This window comes from Notechis scutatus, chromosome 9 (genome assembly GCF_049901735.1).
Source record: "Notechis scutatus isolate UNSWTSFEM ecotype Mainland chromosome 9, rNotScu1.2, whole genome shotgun sequence".
Classification (NCBI taxonomy): domain Eukaryota; kingdom Metazoa; phylum Chordata; class Lepidosauria; order Squamata; family Elapidae; genus Notechis; species Notechis scutatus.
The window spans coordinates 906,104-924,455 of record NC_142017.1 but is presented as its reverse complement, the minus strand read 5'-3'; the positions used below and the strand labels follow the sequence as shown (position 1 = coordinate 924,455).

The 18,352-nt window shown below is 64.3% G+C and overlaps 2 protein-coding genes across 3 annotated transcripts; one reads left to right on the top strand and one right to left on the bottom strand.

The window, feature by feature from the left end:
- Window positions 1-3,538: 3,538 nt before the first annotated feature.
- CDH15 (cadherin 15) lies at window positions 3,539-12,444 on the top strand. Its single transcript, XM_087971367.1, is given in 18 exon segments — window positions 3,539-3,674; window positions 6,258-6,363; window positions 6,366-6,421; window positions 7,032-7,187; window positions 7,407-7,551; window positions 8,047-8,207; window positions 8,571-8,699; window positions 9,219-9,294; window positions 9,297-9,333; window positions 9,335-9,401; window positions 9,702-9,955; window positions 10,260-10,399; window positions 10,621-10,839; window positions 10,967-11,206; window positions 11,640-11,750; window positions 11,753-11,775; window positions 11,869-12,027; window positions 12,247-12,444. Coding segments are annotated over 18 exon segments (2,331 nt in total). The 5' UTR covers window positions 3,539-3,620.
- A 650-nt stretch (window positions 12,445-13,094) lies between these two features.
- SLC22A31 (solute carrier family 22 member 31) lies at window positions 13,095-17,950 on the bottom strand. Of its 2 annotated transcripts, XM_087971355.1 has the most exons (9): window positions 16,911-17,950; window positions 16,682-16,785; window positions 15,695-15,849; window positions 15,063-15,231; window positions 14,752-14,897; window positions 14,477-14,585; window positions 14,135-14,349; window positions 13,778-13,889; window positions 13,095-13,656 (listed from the first exon to the last, which is right to left on the bottom strand). In XM_087971355.1, exons 1-9 carry the CDS (start codon window positions 17,271-17,273, stop codon window positions 13,245-13,247), a joined length of 1,785 nt encoding a protein of 594 aa, XP_087827481.1. In that variant the 5' UTR covers window positions 17,274-17,950; the 3' UTR covers window positions 13,095-13,244. The 2 variants fall into 2 exon arrangements, with proteins under 2 accessions (XP_087827481.1, XP_087827482.1); XM_087971356.1 differs by lacking the exon at window positions 14,135-14,349 and having other exon boundaries at window positions 16,911-17,729.
- Window positions 17,951-18,352: the final 402 nt, after the last annotated feature.

The following is an 18,352-nucleotide window of genomic DNA, read 5'->3' as shown; positions in this document are numbered from 1 at the left end:
GTGTCCCGAGTCCAGAGGCAGTGGCCAGAATCAGGAATGGCTGGGGGCGGGGAGGGAGGGTGCAAGTGAATAGTCATTGGGTGCCATCCTGTTCCCCCTGCGCCCCTCGCCCCCCCGCACCCTCAGCCAGGCAACAGCCAGGCGCCCCCAGCTTCCTCCTGCCCTGCCTGGGCTCTTTGGCTTCTTCCCGGCCTCCTGTTGCCCCCCAGCTGCTCCTGGCCTCTCTGCCTGCAGGGGGGGAGGAAGAAGCCCCTCCCACGCTCCTGCTCCCCCAGGGCTGGGCAATGCCCCCTCTTTATGGCTGGCATTATCTTTTATGGCTGCATAAAATCCTAAGCTTCGCTGCCCTTTATTGCTGCATCCCACAGCGGGGCTGCTGTCTGCCAGGAACAACCGAGGGGGTGCAGCTGCCCCCGCTGGTTCTGCTGGGGGCTGGAGGAGGGGCCCAAGCCAGGTCCTCCCTCTACTCAAGGGGGCGGCCTTGGCACCGGAGCCAGCCCCCCACTCTCCTCCCCCACTGCTGTGCCTGTCCAGGAGGGTCTCCGGGTGGACTTTGCCAACCTGGTGCCCACCAGAGAGGTGTCCGGGCCTCTTGCCAGGGGACTTCCCTGGCCAAGACCACCTCTTTGCTGTTGTAACACACAGCACAACCCCCCACTCCTTCCCTCCAAAGGATGCTGGTGCTCTATGAAGCAAAGGGCAAGATTGTAGTGGGGTGTGTGTGTGTGTGTGTGTCCTCTCCCCCCTCTCCTGTCCTTCCGTCCAGGCCGCCAGCAGGGGGACTGGCAAGTCCTTGGCCACCCTTAACACTGATGGAAGTGACAGGCTTCTGGCTTTCAGGACCGGCCGGAGGGAAGGAGCCAGCCGGCCGGCTGAATGGGCCTCCCCAGCAGCTGAGCCAGAGGCCCCGGCAGGCAACCACGCTCTGCTCCCATCAGCCCCTGTCAAGGAGGATCTGCCCCTCTGCCTCTCAAGTCGCCAGCCCAGCCTGAGCCACGTCAGCCAGGGCGCCAGTGGCAGGGAGCGTCTGCTGGCTGCCCCCCTGCCACCCCGCATTAGGGTCAGGCAGAAGGCGGCTGACGAGGGGCTGCCAGGCAGAAGGGGCCCCCCTCTCCAGCCCCAGCAATTGGATACCTTGCAGACCACCAATGCAGGGGGCCAGGTTCTCCTGGGCAGGTCCAAGCCAGGTGCACCCAAGCCCCCCGAAGGGTCACTTTGGGCAGAGCATGCCCCTTTGCACCCAGGGCCGAGGCTATGAAGAACAAAAGGCAAATTGGCACAGAGAAGGCCACCTCTGCACATTCCCCAGGCAGAAGACGGTGCTTGGCTTGCTTTCTGGCTCCAAGGCCAGAATTGGGCCCTTCGGGGGGCTCCAGAGGGCTGTAGGGGTGCAGGAGCCCCCCCCCTTAGCTCCCTCCAGGAGAGAAGCCAGGGGAAAATGGAGGGGCTGGATGTGCAGAAGCCTAGGAAATTATTCATGGTGCGTAAAAAAGGGGCGTCCAATCCTTTCTCCTTCGCTTTGGCCCCTCAAGGACTCCATGAAGCCGACTGGCAGGAAATTCAAGGGGGCCAAAGGAGTATTTTGCCTTGTGTGATTGTTGGACACGGCCTCCTGTTCCATGAAGTGGCCCTCGTGCCCTCCTGGAAGAGCCTTGAAGCGTGCCTCCCTTCAGGTGGCTGGAAACGCAGCCAGGGCTCGAGGCTTGCCCGTGCATCTGTCCATCCGTCCGTCTGTCTGCATGGAGACACTTCTGCCTTCAGGACGGTGGAGAGCTTGACCCGCTCTGGGCCGGGGAAGGTTGCGGAGCCCCCTGGGAGCCCTTCCCATATGCCTCGTGTTCATCTGGGCCTCCTCTTGCACTTCAAGCTCTCGTCAAGGCCGGGCGTTGATGTGGGGCGACAGGGCAGTGAGGCCAGGATCCGCCCAGGACAGACCAGACAATATCGGAAGCGACAGCCGGAATCCGCCAGTGGCCTTGGAAGAGGATTGGCTGCCTTGGTCCCCCTTCCTGACTGGTGCACGTGTGTGTGGATGCCACGAGATCCTACAGGCGCCACTTGGTCCCCCTGGCTCCCATTGCTCTCCCGTGCAGCCGGAAGTGAGTGGCAGAAGGGGGCGTTTCCCCACAATCCGAAGGCGTCTGGCTGAATCTCTGCCCCCTCAAGGAAGCCAGGCTGGGTGAGAGCAGCTACTTAACAGAATGACCGAGTTGGAAGGGACCTTGGAGGTCTTCTAGCCCAACCCCTGCTCAACTGGCTAAGCCCATCCCACTTCAGGCCAAATGGCCGTCCAGGCTCTTCTGGAAAAGCGCCAGGGCTGGGGCACCCACGACTCCTGGAGGGAAGCCGTTCCACTGGTTGGTTGTCCTCACGGTCAAGAAGTCCCTCCGTAGTTCTAGGCGGTTCTTCTCCTTGATGAGTTTCCATCCGTCGCTCCTCCTCCTCCTGCGCTCAGGGGCCTTGGAGAAGACCCCTTCTTTGCGGCAGCCCCGGGACACTGCCGTCACTTAGCTTCCCGGATCTGGGCGCCTGAACGTGCTCCTCAGCTGGGCTGGGAGGTGGGAAGAAAGAAAGCTACAGGGAGGCCCTGCAACCCCCCAACTGCTCCCAAGGAGCAGCACAGCAGCCTCCCCTCCCTCAATGCGCGAGGCAAGGCAGCCGGGCGGCTCCGCTCTTTGCCAGTGCTGGGGCTCCCCCTGCTGGCTGCTGAGCAGCACTACCTGGTTGCACGTGCGCATCACTAGGGCAGCCGACGCTCATTTGCGGGGCCCAAAGCTCTGAAGCCGAAGGGCCCCGTGAGTCAGGGACCCGGCCCGGGTGCTGCCCTCGTGGCCCTGCCACTCCTGTGTTTCCCAAGCAGGCCAGGCGCTCTGTTGATGGTACTTTAGCCCTGGGAGGACTTGGAAGGGGAAGCAAAGAAGGGTTGCCAACACAGCTGGGAAGAGACCTCTGGCCGTCCGGGGCAGGAGCACCCGTGCCCAGCTGGTGCCGCAGCTCTGCCAGATCTCTCCCTCGCCCACACGCACCCCTCCGAAGTGCCAACCGCCTCAGGGGCAGCAGAGGAGGCAGCAGCTGCTGCTCAGCCAGCCCGGGCAGGGGGTGGGGGAGGAAGGCAGCACCCCTCCCTCAAAGAGCTCCTGGCTGGCCCTCAGTCGCTGAGGGGCTTCTGATCCCGTAGCGGGACTCGCCTCGCCTCTACACACCCTGAGGAAAAACAACAGCGGGGAAACCTTTTCCTGACACCGGCAGTGAAGAAGCGACAGGGACACGTTGACAAAATCACCCCCCGGCACTGAGCCCCCTGGAAGAGGCCTGGGAAACGCAGGCACAGAGCGGACGTTGAGCCCCATCATTTGCCAGGGGAATAACGCCTGTGGCCATGGCTGCCCAGAGCTGCCCCCCTTCCCCTGCGGCTTCTCTCTGGAATGGCTCTTCTCCCCCCCGGATTCCCTGCCCCCCGCCCCTCGGCTCAGCCCATCCGGCCCTTCTCTCCCAGCCTCTGGACCGGCCCCAACACATGTGCTGTCTGTCACAGCCGGCCGGCCGAGGCCATTTTAGCTCCTGTCCCAGGCAGAGCAGCAAGCAGGGTTCCAGCAGCCTCTGGCCAGGCGACCCCCAGGATGGCCCCCGTCTTCTGGCTCAGCACCTGCCTCCTGGCCACCCTTGCGGCTCAGGTAAGCCGGGCGAGGTGGGGCTGCGGTCCCTGCTCACTGGGGCTCGATGGGCCTGGCTTCTTTGGGGCTCCTGCAGCCTCACCCTGTTCCCAGGAGACCCCAGCCGTGCAGGTGGGCTTCAGGGCCAGAGGGTGGCCCTCCCAGCTCTCTCGGAAGGGATCCAGCCGAGGATCTGCTGCCGGACCAGGGGGGCTCCCAGGCGGAGGGTCCGCAGATCCTCCCGGGAGGGAGCTCCTGGCAGCCCTGCGGCCTTTTCTTCTGCTGTGGGGAGGGAATCCTGCTGTGGACTACAGAGACCATGTGGCAGGACTTGGTGCCCCCCCCCTGAAATCGTTGGGGAAAGAGCCTCGGCCTCTCCTCCAGCTCTCGGGGCTGATCTGTGGGAGAGCAGCCCCTGCAGGAGGGCCGGGCTGGGCGAGAGCCCATTGCCGGGTCCTGCCTGTCCAGAGGAGGATCCTTCTGGCTTGGTTGCGATCCAAGAGGTGGCAACACCTCTGCAGGGCCAGGATGGCAGGATGATGCCAGGGCTGGGAACCTGGAAGGCAGAGGGATCAAGCCGGCTGGGCGCCACATGGAGGGCACTGTGGGAGCTTCCCTGCACCGGGGCAAAGAGGTTTTGAAAGCCAGGGGAGCCCTCCTCTCCTCAAAAGACCCAGAAGTCCCCCCCCCGTGGGGCAGTGACGATGCTCCTTTGAGGGGGGAAATGGTGGGCCTTTGTCCCAGCTAGGCAGCCCTTTGCCCAGGGAGGGCAGGAGGCGCCCCCACCGCCTCTGCCAGCTGCCCCAAGACAATATGAGCCTGGAATGTGGGGGGGGACAGTTGGGAGCGGAAGAATGCGAGCCCTCGGCTGGGGCTGGGTGGGGAGTGGGCTGCAATGTGGCTTGCATTAGATCTGCTTTGCCGTGGAGTTTAACTGGGGGGAGATTGCAGGGAGGGGCCAAGGAAGGGCACAGTGCATCTTCCCTCCCGCGCAAGTTCTTGTCTGCCCCCGGTGACTTAAACTGGGCTGGCCTTGGACAGTCCTGTGGCTGGTAGGACCCCACATTTCAAGCTAGCCCACTTCTTGTGGAAGGTGGCAAGACACCCCCTCCTAAATCTGTGGTTTTCCGGGTGGGGGCATTTAAACTGCTGACTTGCTTCTCCCATCAACTGAGCATCTCCAGCATCTCAGAAGGGCGCCAACTTGGGGAAGCCCCCTGCCCCCCCCTGCCCCCCCCGGCAGGAGAGGAGAGGGCCGCCCTGCCCCGTGTCTGGGCGTGGGGGGTGGGGGGGAGGCGGCATTCTTCCACCAGCAGCTCCTGCATTTGTTCAGCCACCTGCTGGGGAGGAATTCAGAGCTGGGCAGGGAGGCGTCCCATTTCAAGGCCGGAGAAGGGAGGGTCCCTCCGAGGGTGGGGAGGGGTGAAGTCTGGGCAGCCTGCAAAGGGTCCGGCCCGCCAGCCTTTGCCAGGCTCCCCCGCAGATCCAGACAGCGCATTGCCTGGGTCCAAGATCCGAGGGCCACATGGACACCCGCCCAGGCCCCTCCAGGCACAAAACGCTTTAAAACCAGCCAGCCCCCGAGGTTAGGGGGCAGCAGGACGAGGGTCTTCTCGGTGGCAGCCTCGGGGCAAATGGGGCGAAGATCCGACTTTTCCCACGTCTCTTTTAAGCAGCTTCCTGAAAGTCTGGTGATCGCCCTGGATTCCGAGGAATGTTTTGTAGTTCATGCTCCGGTCGGGCTTCCAGACTGATGCTACAGGATAATGGCTTTTAATTAAAGTTGGCTTAGAGGCCATGGTTTCACAACAGGCCTGTTTCGGGCAGGAAGTAGCCCCAGTAGGACCAGGATCTTGACAATTGGCTAGGGAAACGCACGGAGGCTCTGGGGCGGCCGTGGCCGGTGTGCCTGGCCTTGGAGAGTCACCGAGAGTCTGGAGCGCCGCGATGCAGTCGTGTGGGAAAGGGCCAGAGGCCGAATTCTCCCGGAACAAAGTCAGGGGAGGAATGCCGGAAGTCCCAGCCTTGGGATGAGGAGGCTTGGCTGAGAAATCCCAGGGAAGGCAGGGCTGGGGGGAGCAGCAGCCCCGGCCCCCTTGCGTCTGCTGGGCTTCCTGGCTGGAGCCCCTCCCGGCCTCTGAGGGGGTGGGGCTGAGAAGGAAGGAAGGGGAAGGGAGCCAGGGACCCTTCAGGGACCCTCCTGGTCTTCCAGGCTGTGGGAGGCGCTCAGCCTGCCTAATCCAAGAAGAAACGTGCACCACCCTCCAGCCAGGACTGACTCTTCCCCAGCAAAACTCTGCCCCCTCCCTGCTCTGAGCCAGGAGAGCTTCCACCTTCGCTTGCAGGGCCTGAGCGCAGCTGCTGCCCAAATGAGCCCCATCTGGGGACTGATCCCTGCAGTGGGGCAGGGAGGGGGGCGCAGGGCGACTTAGCAGCGGTGCGGGGGGACGGGGGACCGCAGGGACTCTGGGCAGCACCTGTCCCAAGGCATCAGCCTCCTTTTGTTAACAGAATGTCCTGGCAAGAGAAGAGGCGGCCTCTGGATTCCTTCTGGTTCTTTGCCAAGGCCGCCCTCTTCTCCTGGCCCTTTCTTTCCCTTCCCAGGAGGAGGCCGCCTGTGGTGCCAGAGGGGAGGCTCCTCACAGCCATCCGGTTCTGCAGCTGTGGCCACGGGAGAAGGCGGCCACGAGGAGGGTCAAGCGGGCCTGGGTCATCCCCCCATCAGCCTCCCTGAGAACCACCGGCGGCTGCCCCACCTCCTGGTCCAGGTGGGTGGGAGAGACGGGGGGGCAGCTGAGATTGGCAGGCAGAGTTTGAGGAGGGAAGGACGGTTCTTCCTCCACTGCGCCGGCTGTGCCTCTCCTCTAGCCTGGGGCCTCTCTTAGAGGAGGAGGGGGTGGCTGGGTGGGTGGACAGCTACTGTTGGTCCAGTGCTGAGCCCCTCTCTGGCCACCCGCCCCACCCGGCTGCTTTGCAAGGCCAGGGCCTCCATCCTCCGCAGCCCAGAGGTGCCCCCCAGTTGGCGCCATTTTGCAAGCCTTGGGGATGGGCGTCGTGAGGGGTCGGCGTCCCCAATCCTCCTTGGGATGCGTGGGGTTCTGGGCCTGAGCCCCCCCTGCCCAGCGGATCCCACTCATCATTTCCCCGCAAGGGCCGCCTTCTGCGCGCCACAAGCCCCGTGTTCACTCCTGACATCTGTAGAACAGCTGGAAGAACTTTGGCTGAAGCTGCAGCCCGAGTTGTCCCTGGGCAATAAGTCTGACTCGGCAGCACCTGCTGTCTAAGGCGGGTGGGATTCCGGCCTTACCCAGCTTCAGGTGGGGGGAAGAGTCTGGGGAGGCCTTCTCACCCCCCCCGGGTCCGCTTCCCTCTCTGCAGATTAAGTCAGACAAGCAGCAGCCGGGGGTCGTGGTCTACAGCATTAAGGGCCCCGGGGTGGATGAAGACCCCAAGGACATCTTCTCCATCGACAACCGGAGTGGCAAGGTTTACCTCAACACCGTGCTGGATCGGGAAAAGCACGATCGCTTTCGGGTAAGGAAGGGGGGTTGGACTCTGATCAGTCCAGATGTTTGGGTCCTTCCTGCCCCCCCAGTTCCATCCAAGGGGAGGAGGCAGAAAGTCCGCCGACCTCCCTCAAACCCTCCAGAAGTGCCCTTCCCGCCCCCTCAGCTGCCCCCTGGGAGTCTCCTAGGGGAGCAGAGGCTGCCTTCCCCAGCTGAGGTGGGCCTCCCCCCTTCTCCCCACCACCAGCTCAAGGCTTTTGCCCTCGATCTGGGCGGGGTGCCTCTGGAAGACCCCACCGACCTGGAGATCGTCGTCCTGGACCAGAATGACAACCGGCCCCTCTTCCAGCGGGACGTGTTCACAGGGCAGGTGGTGGAAGGGGCTGAGCCAGGTGGGACCCCCTCACCTCCCCCTCGGTCTGGCCAAACGTCTTCCAGGAGGCAGGACTGGTTCTGCAGCACCGGTTCTCCTTCGACCCGGCTGGCAGGACCTTCCGGCTGCTTCCTGGTCATGGTCACTCTTGGTGACCAGAACGAGGGCCCAGCCCTCATTCGGAAATGGGGTGCATTCAGTGTTCACAGGGCACCTCCGTCCTTGAGCAGCCCTGGATCACCGAACCCTCCATTTAATGTGCAGAAGTGCCCGGAAGCAGCTCTACCTGTGCAATTTCTGGCTGCCCCCGGAAGCACAAACAGTACAGCAACGATAAACGTGGCCATCGTGACCCCCAGGCTCGGTTCTCCCATGGCTGCCCCATGACCCCTGAGCAGGTGGGGGGCTGGATCACATGGCAGAGCAAACCCTGGGCTGGGTGCGCGAATATCGTGCTTCCGAAGAGGCCCTAGAAAAGTCTCCGTGGTGAGAGAAGCTGCTCCGTGCTTTCCAGGGACGTTTGTGTTGAAGGCGGAAGCCACGGACGCCGATGACCCCGAGACAGACAACGCGGCTCTGCGGTACTCCATCCTGGGCCCAGAAGGGGCGGGGCTCTTTGCCATCGATGAGCTCTCTGGGGAAATCCAAGTCGCTCGCGATGGGCTGGACCGCGAGGTATGGGCCCCTCCCTTGTGCCCGGAGGCTGCTCCTGGCCCCAAAGGACGGACGAGCAGCTGGCACAAATCGGGAAGGAAAAGGGAGGCGGGAGGGGCTAATGACAATGCCACATTTCTCTTGTACAGTATTTCAACTACGTAGAATCTTTTGGAATTATTGTTATAAAACGTTCCCCGCCTATCCTACAAAATCAAATCATTCACTGAGTATTTATTATGGCTCTATTTTTAGCAACAAGGCTTGGATTTATTTTATTATTAAGGATTGCACAGAAAAGTATCTAAAACACCTAGCTGAGAAAATACGATGCCTTTGTTAGCCAACGTTTTGTTTGATTTGATTTGCAAACTCCTGGACCAGGTGATGGGCAGCTACAACTTGACACTCCAAGTGGCTGACATGGCTGGAGAAGGCTTGACCACCACAGCCACAGCGGCCATCTATGTGGAAGACGTCAACGATCACCCCCCCGAATTCATGTCGGCTGAGGTGGGGAGAGGACAGTGCAGAGGCAGGGTTACCCCCTCCCACCCCCGGCCAACCCTGCTTGGCTCCCTTCCTTGAGCATCCCCGTTCAAGCCCTGCCGGGCAAGGTCCCTGGCGCAGGAGGAGGAGGGTCAAGGGCTTGCAGGGTGAGGTTCCTGAGCGCCCCCAGCATCACGGGAGGACCTGACGTGTGAACCAAAGTCCTTCCTTGCTACGAGAGGTTGGCTGCTGCCCTGCAGTTGTCTGCAGAATTCCTGCTTGGTTGGGAGGTGGAAGGCCATCCTGCCTTCCGGCTGGCCATCAGCCACCTGGTCCCACCTGGAAGCCCTCAAGACTGGAGCGGCTGGGCGGGCGAGCTGGCTGGGGAATGACTCTCCCCGAGCAGCTGTTAGGATCTGGGGCTGATGGAGCCAAGGTACCCCCCCCCCTCTGGCCCCCTTCAGCTGCCCCATGGGAGGCCACTGCTGGTGGGGCCACCCTCAGCCACCCCTCTTCTTCTCCCCTCTGCTCACACTGCCCCCCTTCTCTTGCAGTTCCACCTAGAACCGGCATGGCGTGGAGGTTGGCCGGCTGGCGGTGCAGGACGGAGACCAGCCAGGCTCCCCAACTGGCTGGCCAAGTTCACCATCCTGGAGGGGACCCCGAGGAGCTTTCTCCATCCACCCTGACCCCCTGACCAATGAGGGGGTCATCTCCTTGGCCAAGGTCAGGAAGGGCCCGGCTCTGCTCGGGACTGGGGCAATGGGGGAGGGGGGCCGGCCCAGGAGGGAGCAGCTCCTCCCCGCCGGTCGAGGGCCGGTGGCTGCCTGGAGTGTTCCGGAAGCTGAAGCACAGCAGGCTCAGCCTCCCAGGGGAAAAGGGAGCGGCCAAGCGCGGAGGCCTCTTCTGCAGCAGGACGGGAGGGCAGGCGGAGCGCAAAGGCCACGGGTGTGCCTGGGTGTGTAGCAGGAGCTGCCCAGGAGAGGAGCTGGCGCCTCCCATGCCTATCTCCCTCCCACTTGCCAGGCCCTGGACTACGAGGAGCAGAGCCGGTATGAGCTGCTGGTCTCTGTGCAGAACCAGAGCCCCCTGCACCCCTCGGCCCCCAAAGCCGCCCACGCCTTGGCCAGGGTGCAGCTCCAGGTGGCGGATGCCAACGAGCCCCCCTTCCTCCTGGACAACCCCTGCAGGGGGAGGGTGAACGAGGGAGCAGCTCCCGGCACCCAGATCAGCCTCTTCCGTGCCAGGGACCCAGACACCCAGCAAGCTCAGCAGCTCAGGTGAGGCCAAGCCAAGCTGGCCGGTGGAGGTTCTGCCCAGGCCGAATCCAGCAAACGCAACCCCCCGTTTCCTTTTTGTTGGAAGGGTGAAGTCTCTAGTCCTCATTAGCCCCATCCATCCCTAAGAGCAGACCCTGCTGGGCCATGTCTCCCTGCCCCCCACTGGGATCCCCCCGGAGGAACCTTCCGGGGGAATCTGGCAAATTGGGGAGGGGGCCTTTCTGTCCTCTGCCCTTCGAGAAGCAAGCCTTGCACATAGGGGGGAGGGTGTGCGTGCATCCCTGAAGCCCCCTCCTCTCCCCAGGTTCCTGCAGGCCTCTGAGTTGGCCAGTTGGCTGCAGGTGGACCCCGATTCTGGCCGGGTGGAAGCCCGCCAGCAAGTACCCCCGCGGTCAACCTTCCTGGATGGCTGGTACATCGCACAGATCCTGGCTGTGGATAACGGTGAGTGGGTGGGCAGGGGAGGGAGGGGAGCGGAGGGGAGGGGGGAGAGCAAGCAAGGGGCCCTGGCCTTTCAAAGGAACAGCTGAGCCGGCCTTGGACTCAGGGAGGGTCTTTAGCCAGGGCTGGGGTCTCCCTTGGCAGCCGTGAGAAGAGCCCCTCTGCGTGGACGTTGCCCTGAGGTCAGCTGGACTCACACCTCCCTCCCTCCCTCTCTCCCTCAGGGACCCCTCCCCTCACAGCCACTGGGACCCTCTCTGTCGAGGTGCTGGAGGTCAACGACCATGCGCCCGCCCTCCTCCCCACCATGGGGTCCCTGTGCCGGGAAGGGGGCAGCCTGGTCCTGAGCGCCACGGACCAGGACTTGGCGCCCCACGCTGGGCCCTTCCGCTTCCACTTCGCCCTCAGCAGTGGCCACAACTGGACTCTCAGCCACCCCAACGGTAGTGGGCTTTCCTGGGGGCCCACGTGTGATGGGGGGGCAGAGCTCGATCCAGGCCTGGGGAGGGGGGGAATGTCACGGCTACCAATCATCTGAAGCCACCTCCCTGCTCCCCTCGCCCACTCCAGACACCCACGTGCTGCTCCGGCCTCCCATGGACGTGGCCGAGGGGCTCCACGTGCTGCCACTGCTGGTCAGAGACTCCGGGATCCCGCCTCGGGTGCGAGAGCAGCTGCTGAACGTCTCCGTCTGTGCCTGCAGCCGGTGGGGCACCTGTGGGGCGCAGGCGGAGGCCACCCTGGGTGCCAGGGCAGGCCTCAGTCTGGGCGGCCTGCTGGCCATCCTCTGCAGTGCCCTCCTTCTCCTGCGTAAGTGCCTGGAGGCTGAAGCGGGACCGGAGGGGAGGAAGCGGGAGGAGCTGGGCCTCTGCCCCACGTTCAGGGGAGGGGAAAGGGGGTCAGTGCTGGGAGGTTGGTGGATATGTAAATCCAGTGGATGCAGGTCCTATTTCTGGGCCTCGGGGGGAGGGGAGAGTGTCGGTCTCCCTGCTGCAAAGAGGAAAGACCCTGGCCCCAAGCCCCCTCCCCATTTCGCTGCAGCTCTGTGTGTGTGTGTGTGTGTGTGTGTGGGGCTCATGTTATTTCCCCAGTCTGGCCTGGCATGGGCTGGGCAGGGCAGTCGAGAGAGGGAGGGTGCCCACAGGAAGAGCTGGCAGCCCAGGGGTGGGGAGGAGGCTGGCTGCCCTGGGCACTGGGAGGCCTGGGGGGGCACAGGGGCCTCTGACCCGCCTTCTCTGGGCAGTGCTGGTGCTGCTGGTGGCCGGGCTGAAGCACTCCCGCCGGCAGGCTCTGCGCAAGGGGCTGCTGGGCGCCTGGCAGGATGACCTGCGCGACAACATCGTCAACTATGACGAGCAGGGGGCGGTGAAGAGGACCAGGTGAGACCGGCGGGGGGGGCTGCATGGGGCCGGTTCCTTTCCCGCCTCTCGGCCATGGGGTCATGGAGGCCGTGCCCCGTTCTCTGCCCGCAGGAGGCCTACGATCTCTCCCAGCTGCGTGACCCTGACCTCTTCCGGCCCCCGACCCCCCGGGGGAAGCCCCTTCGTCGGAGGGAGGCCCCCCACAGCTGCGCCTTGTCCCAGCAGCACCTGCAGCGATGCCCTTCCGACATCGAGGACTTCATCAATGAGGTGAAGAGCAGCGAGGAGGCCGGCTGAGGGTGGGTGGGGTGAAGGCCGGGGGTCCCTGAATCTGCCTTGTCCCTGGAGGTTTCCAGAACTGGGCTGGGGGGCCTTCCTTTGATGGGGGTGGCCTGAGGGCCCCTGCCTTGAGCAAGGGGCTGGACTAGAAGACCTCTCGGGCCTCTCCCAGCCCTGGCCCCCCTGGAGCTGCTCCTGTCTCCTGCGTAGGGCTTGGAGGCGGCCGACAGGGACCCCAGTGTGCCCCCCTACGACACGGCTCTCATCTACGACTACGAGGGAGCCTGTTCGGCCAGCGGCTCCCTCAGCTCCATCCTGTCCAGCCTGGGAGACGAAGACCAGGACTACGACCACCTCCACGAATGGGGGCCACGGTTCCAGCTCCTGGCCGAGCTGTACGGCCAGTAGGAGCAGGAGGAGCAGCAAGGCCGGACTGGACAATGGGCCAACCTGGCTTCTCCCGGCAGCCCAGAGGCAGCCCCCCTCCAGCCGCTGCCTTGCCAACTGCGGCTCCATCGGCAGCTGGACCTACCTGTGTGCCCAGCGGGCAGAGGCCCCCAGGTGCCTTCCCTGGCTGCCGGCTGAGATTCTGCTGGCAGCTGTTGGAGGACAGTCCAGGGACCCCAGGACCACCAACCCCTTGTGCAACCCCTTGTTTCCCCCAGCCAGGACCACCCCCCGTCCCCTCCAGGGCCCCGAGAGTTACCAGGCCTAAAGAAAGAGGGCGGCTGGGTGAGAAAACCCACCTGCCAGGGAACCGAAGAGCCAACAGGGAGAAGCAGGGACTGGCAACCTTGCAGGAAGCAAGCAGAGATGCCCCCTCCCAGCAACAGGCTCCCCCATCAGAACCGATCAGGGGCCCAGCCTGAAAAGCAGCTTCCGGTGGACTATGGGTAAACCTGGCTGTGCTCCCCAAGGCTGCAAAGGTGCCAAGGTGGCTGCAGCCAGAAGGGGGAGAGGCTTGGGGGTCTCGGCAGGGGAACAGGGCAGGATTTTGGGGTGGGGGGGGGCAGCGCTCGCTGTGGCTGACAATAAAACTCCACAAGAAAAGTGAACTATAAATGCAGCGTGGGGTTTATTGCGTGTCCAAGAAAAGGGGGGCCCTGGGTCAGCCTCTCCTCAAGGGGGCCAGAGGTTGCCCAGTTCCTCCTGGGGCCCCTGACAGTCCAGCCCCAGCAGCACTACTCTCCTCCGGCGCTGCCATGCTCTTAGGTCTCTGGGCCCAGTGGGCTGCCTTGCCCCCCAGCCCCAGCAGGCCTCACGCGGCTGCCCAGCATCTTCTGGGTGGCCGTGACCAGGTGGGCGTAGCTTTCAGGGTCGTAGGGGCTGGCCCCCATGTGGGTGGAGAGCAGCGGTAGCTGGTCCTGGCGGTGGCAATGGCGGCGGCGGGAGGGGTGGAAGAGCGGGGGGCGGTGCAGGCTCTCCCCCTCCCGCATGGAGTCCGGCAGGGGCCTGTGGTTGGTCTCTGGGAGGAGCATGACGCTGAGCACTGAGAGGACGGCGAAGGAGGCGAAGACCACGTGGTGCAGGAAGAAGCCCCGGCTGGGCTGGATGTCCATCAGGGGGGTGGCCACCTGGCCCAGCGTGTGCGCAGCCAGGATGAGGCCCAGCCCGGCTCCCCTGCAACGCAAAAGAGCCCCATTGGGCACCAGCAGTCGGCCCAGGGGGACTCACTGGAAGTTGAGCTCCAGGCTCCGGCCCTGCCCGCCTGCCAATGCAGGGACACCTGACGCCTCCTTACCTGACCACGGTGGGCAGCATTTCGCTGGCAAAGAAGACGCTGAGGGCAGCAACCGCTTGAGATGCCAAAATGCCCAGGATGGAGAGCGCCAAGACAAGCCAGGCCATCAGATCTAGGGGAGGGGAGGGGCCTGGTTGAGAGGCTGGCTAAGCGTCCTTCGGCTGTGCCTCCCCTCCTGCCACACAAGCAAGCCAGCCAAGTTGCATCGCTAAGACTCCATCTGGACAAGGCCAGGCCTGGGAAGGGGGAAGCCCCGCGCAAGGGCCCAGCAACGCAAGAACCAGCACCCTTCAGCAGGGTCACTTCCACTCCTGGGGCTGCTTGCCCCCAACCCCCCGGGCAGCTGGGTCTCCTTACACTGCATCAGGGCCAGGAGGAGCAGGGAGGAGACACCAGTGAGGATGGTGCCAAAGAGGAGGACCGCCCGGCGGCCAAAGTGATCCACCGTCAGGCAGAGGAAGAGGACGGCCATCGCTTCGCTCCCCGCCAGCAGGAAGTAGGGGAAGTAAAAGCGAGGCGCGTACGGAGCCAGGTTGCGGGCGAAACAGTGGCGGATGCCGCTCCCAATGAACCTGGTGGGGAAGGAGGTTATGTACGCAGGGAGGGAGGGGGTCATGTGGGGTCCCCAGTGCAGCTCGTGAGGAGGAAGGGGAGGGGGGCCTACCCAGAGCCACCCTTGCCCCTCCCAGGAAGACTCACGCCGTGAAGCCGAGAATGAGGCTGTTCTTCCACACCACCCTCGTGCTGAAGATCCGGCAGACGCTGTGATACTCTGCTCTGGGGGCGCCTCCTGCCCGGCTGTCCATCTCTGGGCACAAAAGGAGAGCTGGAGCCCAGACCCAACTGGCTGCCCGGTCAGCTGAGGCTTCCCCGCCCTCCCCCCCTCTGATGGACTCCACTCTGGGGCTCCAGGTTGCCTCCGCTGCAGCCAGCCATATCCGGAAGGGGCCCGAGAGGACCAGTGGGAGACCCACCTGCCAAGAGGGGCTCCCCTGTTGGGGAGCCATTTTCCAGGCTGACTCCGTTGCCCCTGGCCAGGTCCAGCAGGGCCTGCTTGCCTCTCTGCAGCTGCTGCGTGGCCAAGAGCCACCGGGCTGACTCGGGGAAGAGGGAGGAAGACCTGGGGAAGGAGACACGGGCTGGGGAGGGCCGCGTTTGGTGCTCTTGGCTCCGTCAGAGAAGTGAGTCCTCTGCGTGCACCCCCTAAAGGAGGCCAGGCAGCCAGGGAGGGGGGGCAGTGGGGGAGGCAGGCCCTCTCGGCATCCAGAACTAGAAGCGCACTCACCACCAGCAAGCAGCCAGCAGGGTCAGCCCCAGTGTGATGGCACCCTGGAGCAGCCGCCACTCGGCCACAGCCACCGCCAGTCCCGGCAGGAGCAGCTGCCCAGCAACCCAGAAGAAGCTGGCGCTCATTGTGACCATCAGGCGGTGGGGAGGGTCACACAACTCCAGGCCTGAGGAGGGGCAGAAGGGGAGCGGAGAAGAGGCCAGATCAGTGGGGCTCTGCTCTGGCCGACACCAAAGGCATCGAGTCTCACTGGGGCCATTGGAGCTTCCAGCTTCAGCAGCCAAAGGGGACGGAGGCCGTGAAGTAGTTCAGCAACGCCGGAGGACTACCTGCTTCCCACACTTGCCCAGGAGAAGTGGGGGCAGGGCATCCACCAACCTCCATGGGAGCCACTCAGATCACTAGGAAGCTGCACTTCAGGACAGCATCTCCTGACCAGGGAAGCCCCAAACCAGGGACCGTCCTCCTCCTTGCTCCAAGGCTGGAGATGCCATTTGGGGGCAAAGGCGCCTTCGGCCTGGGCAGACGGGCCTAAAGCTATTTTGGAAGCAAGGAGGACCTGGTGGGGTCTCTCCTGCTTCCCGCCTGTCCTGGAGGGCAGCACAGCCAGGTGGCAGGAAGCGACTCACGGGCCACGTAGAGGGAGAGGAAGGCCCCCGCCAGCATGGCCCCAAAGAGCATCCGCATCATCACCAGCATAAGGTAGTCCACTGCCAGGGCCACGCCGAAGCCCAGCGGGACGGACAGCACCAAGGAGAGGGCAAAGACGATCCGACGGCCAAACCTGGAGGAGAGAGGGAAGCAGGGAGGAAGGAAGGATGGGGAGGAAAAGGAGAGGAGTAAAGTCCACACCTGGCTGCACTGAGACAGCTCCCATCACGGGTCCTGGGGGAGCAAAAGTCAGGGCTGCAACCCATTTTGGCCTCTGTTTGAAACGGGAACACAAACCATTGCACGGTGCTTACTAAGGCCAACATGAGGGCTGCAGACTCCACTCCAGGGAGCCCGGAAAAATGCCAGGTTTCACAAAATCCGTTTTACAGCAAGTCACCCCACAGAAGGCCACCTTATCCAATGGACCGTTCTTTGTGAAAACCCCTTTTCTTGCCTCCCGGAGAGCATTCACACCACGGAAAGGGAAGCTGCTTTGTGCCTCCTGAAGGCAACTCGCTGTCTGTCTGCATTCAGGCCTGTGGGCAGCCCCTCCCCCTGACTCCCAGCGGGCACCAGAGGTCCAGGGTCACAACTACTGGCTAGAACTTCAGTATGTGAACCCACTGAGCTTCCCCCTCCGCCAAGTGTCTCTCACCTCTAGAGTGCTGGCTAAGAGCAGAAGGAAATCATTGGCTTTTAATCCAACCTGGGACGGGCGGCTTTGCTGAGCTACAGTGGCCCGTGAATCATCTTATTAAATGGGATGAAAAATCAAGTTCTTCCTGGAAAGTAGCACCTGCCCTGCAGGTGACAGCCGCCGCCTCTGCCACACGGGACACCCACAGAAGCCAAGGCCTGCACAAAAGCAGTCTTGGCTTTCTCAATAATAAGAGCAGAGGGCCAAGCCGCCAGTCCTCAGCGGGGCCCAGAGGCCCCCTGGGGAAGCAGCGCCGCGGCCTTACCTGTCGCAGGCCGCCCCGAGGGCCACGTAGCCGACCAGCCATCCCAAGAGGTGGGTGGTTTGTTCCAGCGGCACCTGCCAATGCTTGGCGCACACCAGGTCCCACTGCGGGGGAAGCGGCCGTGAGCAGAGAAGCAGCAGCCCCGCCGGGGCTCCTCCCCTCCCGCCGGCTTTCCCGGAGATCCCGGCCGGAAGCGAGCCCGCCCGGCGAAGGGAGCCGTCGGACCCACCTGCGTGACCAGCGTGGAGCGGAGCCCGGCCGCGGGCAGCGCGTACTGCCAGCCGCGGGTGCAGGGCCCGGTGCCGTTGGGCGGGTCGGGGGCGCCTCCGGGCAGCGGGTAGCGGTAGAGCAGGCAGCGGCTGCCCGGCGGCGTCGAGGCGTTGAGCAGCTCCGGGCCGGTGGCGTTGCGCAGGGCGTCGGGGAGCAGCGCGGGGTCCGGGCGGCAGCGGTGCGGCGGGACGGCGGCCAGGAGCAGCCCCGCGGCCAGTCCCAGCGCCAGGGCCACGTTGGGCAGCCACGAAGCGGCGGCCAAGAAGCGCGCCCGCCGCCCGAAGCCGCCCGCCCGGCGCAGCACCTGCCCGTCGAAGTCCATGCGCTTCCCCGCGGAACCAGAGACGGGCGGACCGGAGGCGGCGGCCTTTCTCCGGGCGGGCGGGCGGGGCGGGGCGGGGCGCAGCCGGCGACAGCTGCCGCGGTGAGCGACGGGGCGCGCGGCGCTGCCTCCAGCGGGCCCGTCGAGGAAGGGGCTGTCCGACCTCTCCCTCCCCCCGGAGCCAAGCGAGCCAAGGGCCAAGGGGGCCCCGCGAACCCAGCGGTGCTGCGAGGGCGCTCTGCAGTTGCTCAGAGGCAATCTCCGCACCCCACCCCCCGTCCCAGGCTTGAGCCCCGAGGTGCGGGAGGCGGGGTCGACCGCCTCTCTGGGGCAGCCACCAACCGGCCCGCCTGCTCCCCTCCGCTGTGGCTCGGAGCGGAGCTGCCGCTTTCTGGGGGGTCTTTCAAAACAGGCCAACAGGTGACCTTCTGCCTGGCTGCTCCTCGCAAGGAAGCAGCACCTGGAGAGCTGAGAACCCCCCCCCCCTTTCTCTCTTTCCGGTAGCCCAGAATCCCCCGGGCGCCCTTCGCTGGCTCTCCCGCTGCTGCCAGCCTTCCCTGCTTGCTAGAGGGGGTTTCCAGACTGGCCCAGAGCAGAAGGGAGCGAGGAAGAGGCGGCCGGTCCAGCTGGTATTGGGCAAAATTGCCCAGAGCTGGGAATGGATCAGCTGCAGCCCCGCCCCCCGGGGGGAGTTGCCTGCTCCACAGGGGCAGTTTTTTCCTCGGGCTTCTTCCCTTCCGGGACCGGGGTGGGGGCAGGGCTGCATGTCCCAAGAGAGGAGCTGTGAGTTGTGGCTGACAGGGGCCTGGAAAGGTCTCCTCCCCGCCTTCCGTGGGGCCTCTCATTGTTGGCTGAGTGGGGCAGGGCCTTTCCTGGACAGGGAGCAGCTGGCCAGCAGAGAGAAACCTGCTCAGTCCAGTTGAGCAGCTTCCCTGTCTGACTTCACCCCCTTCAGGCTGTTCTGTGTCCAAGGGCTGGTCTGTTTGCCTTCCACTCTTGCAACAAGTGGTTGCTTTTCTTCCCGGTTGCGTTTGAGCAAGTTGTGCAAAAGTACCTGGCGGGCGGGGAGGGGAAAAGGC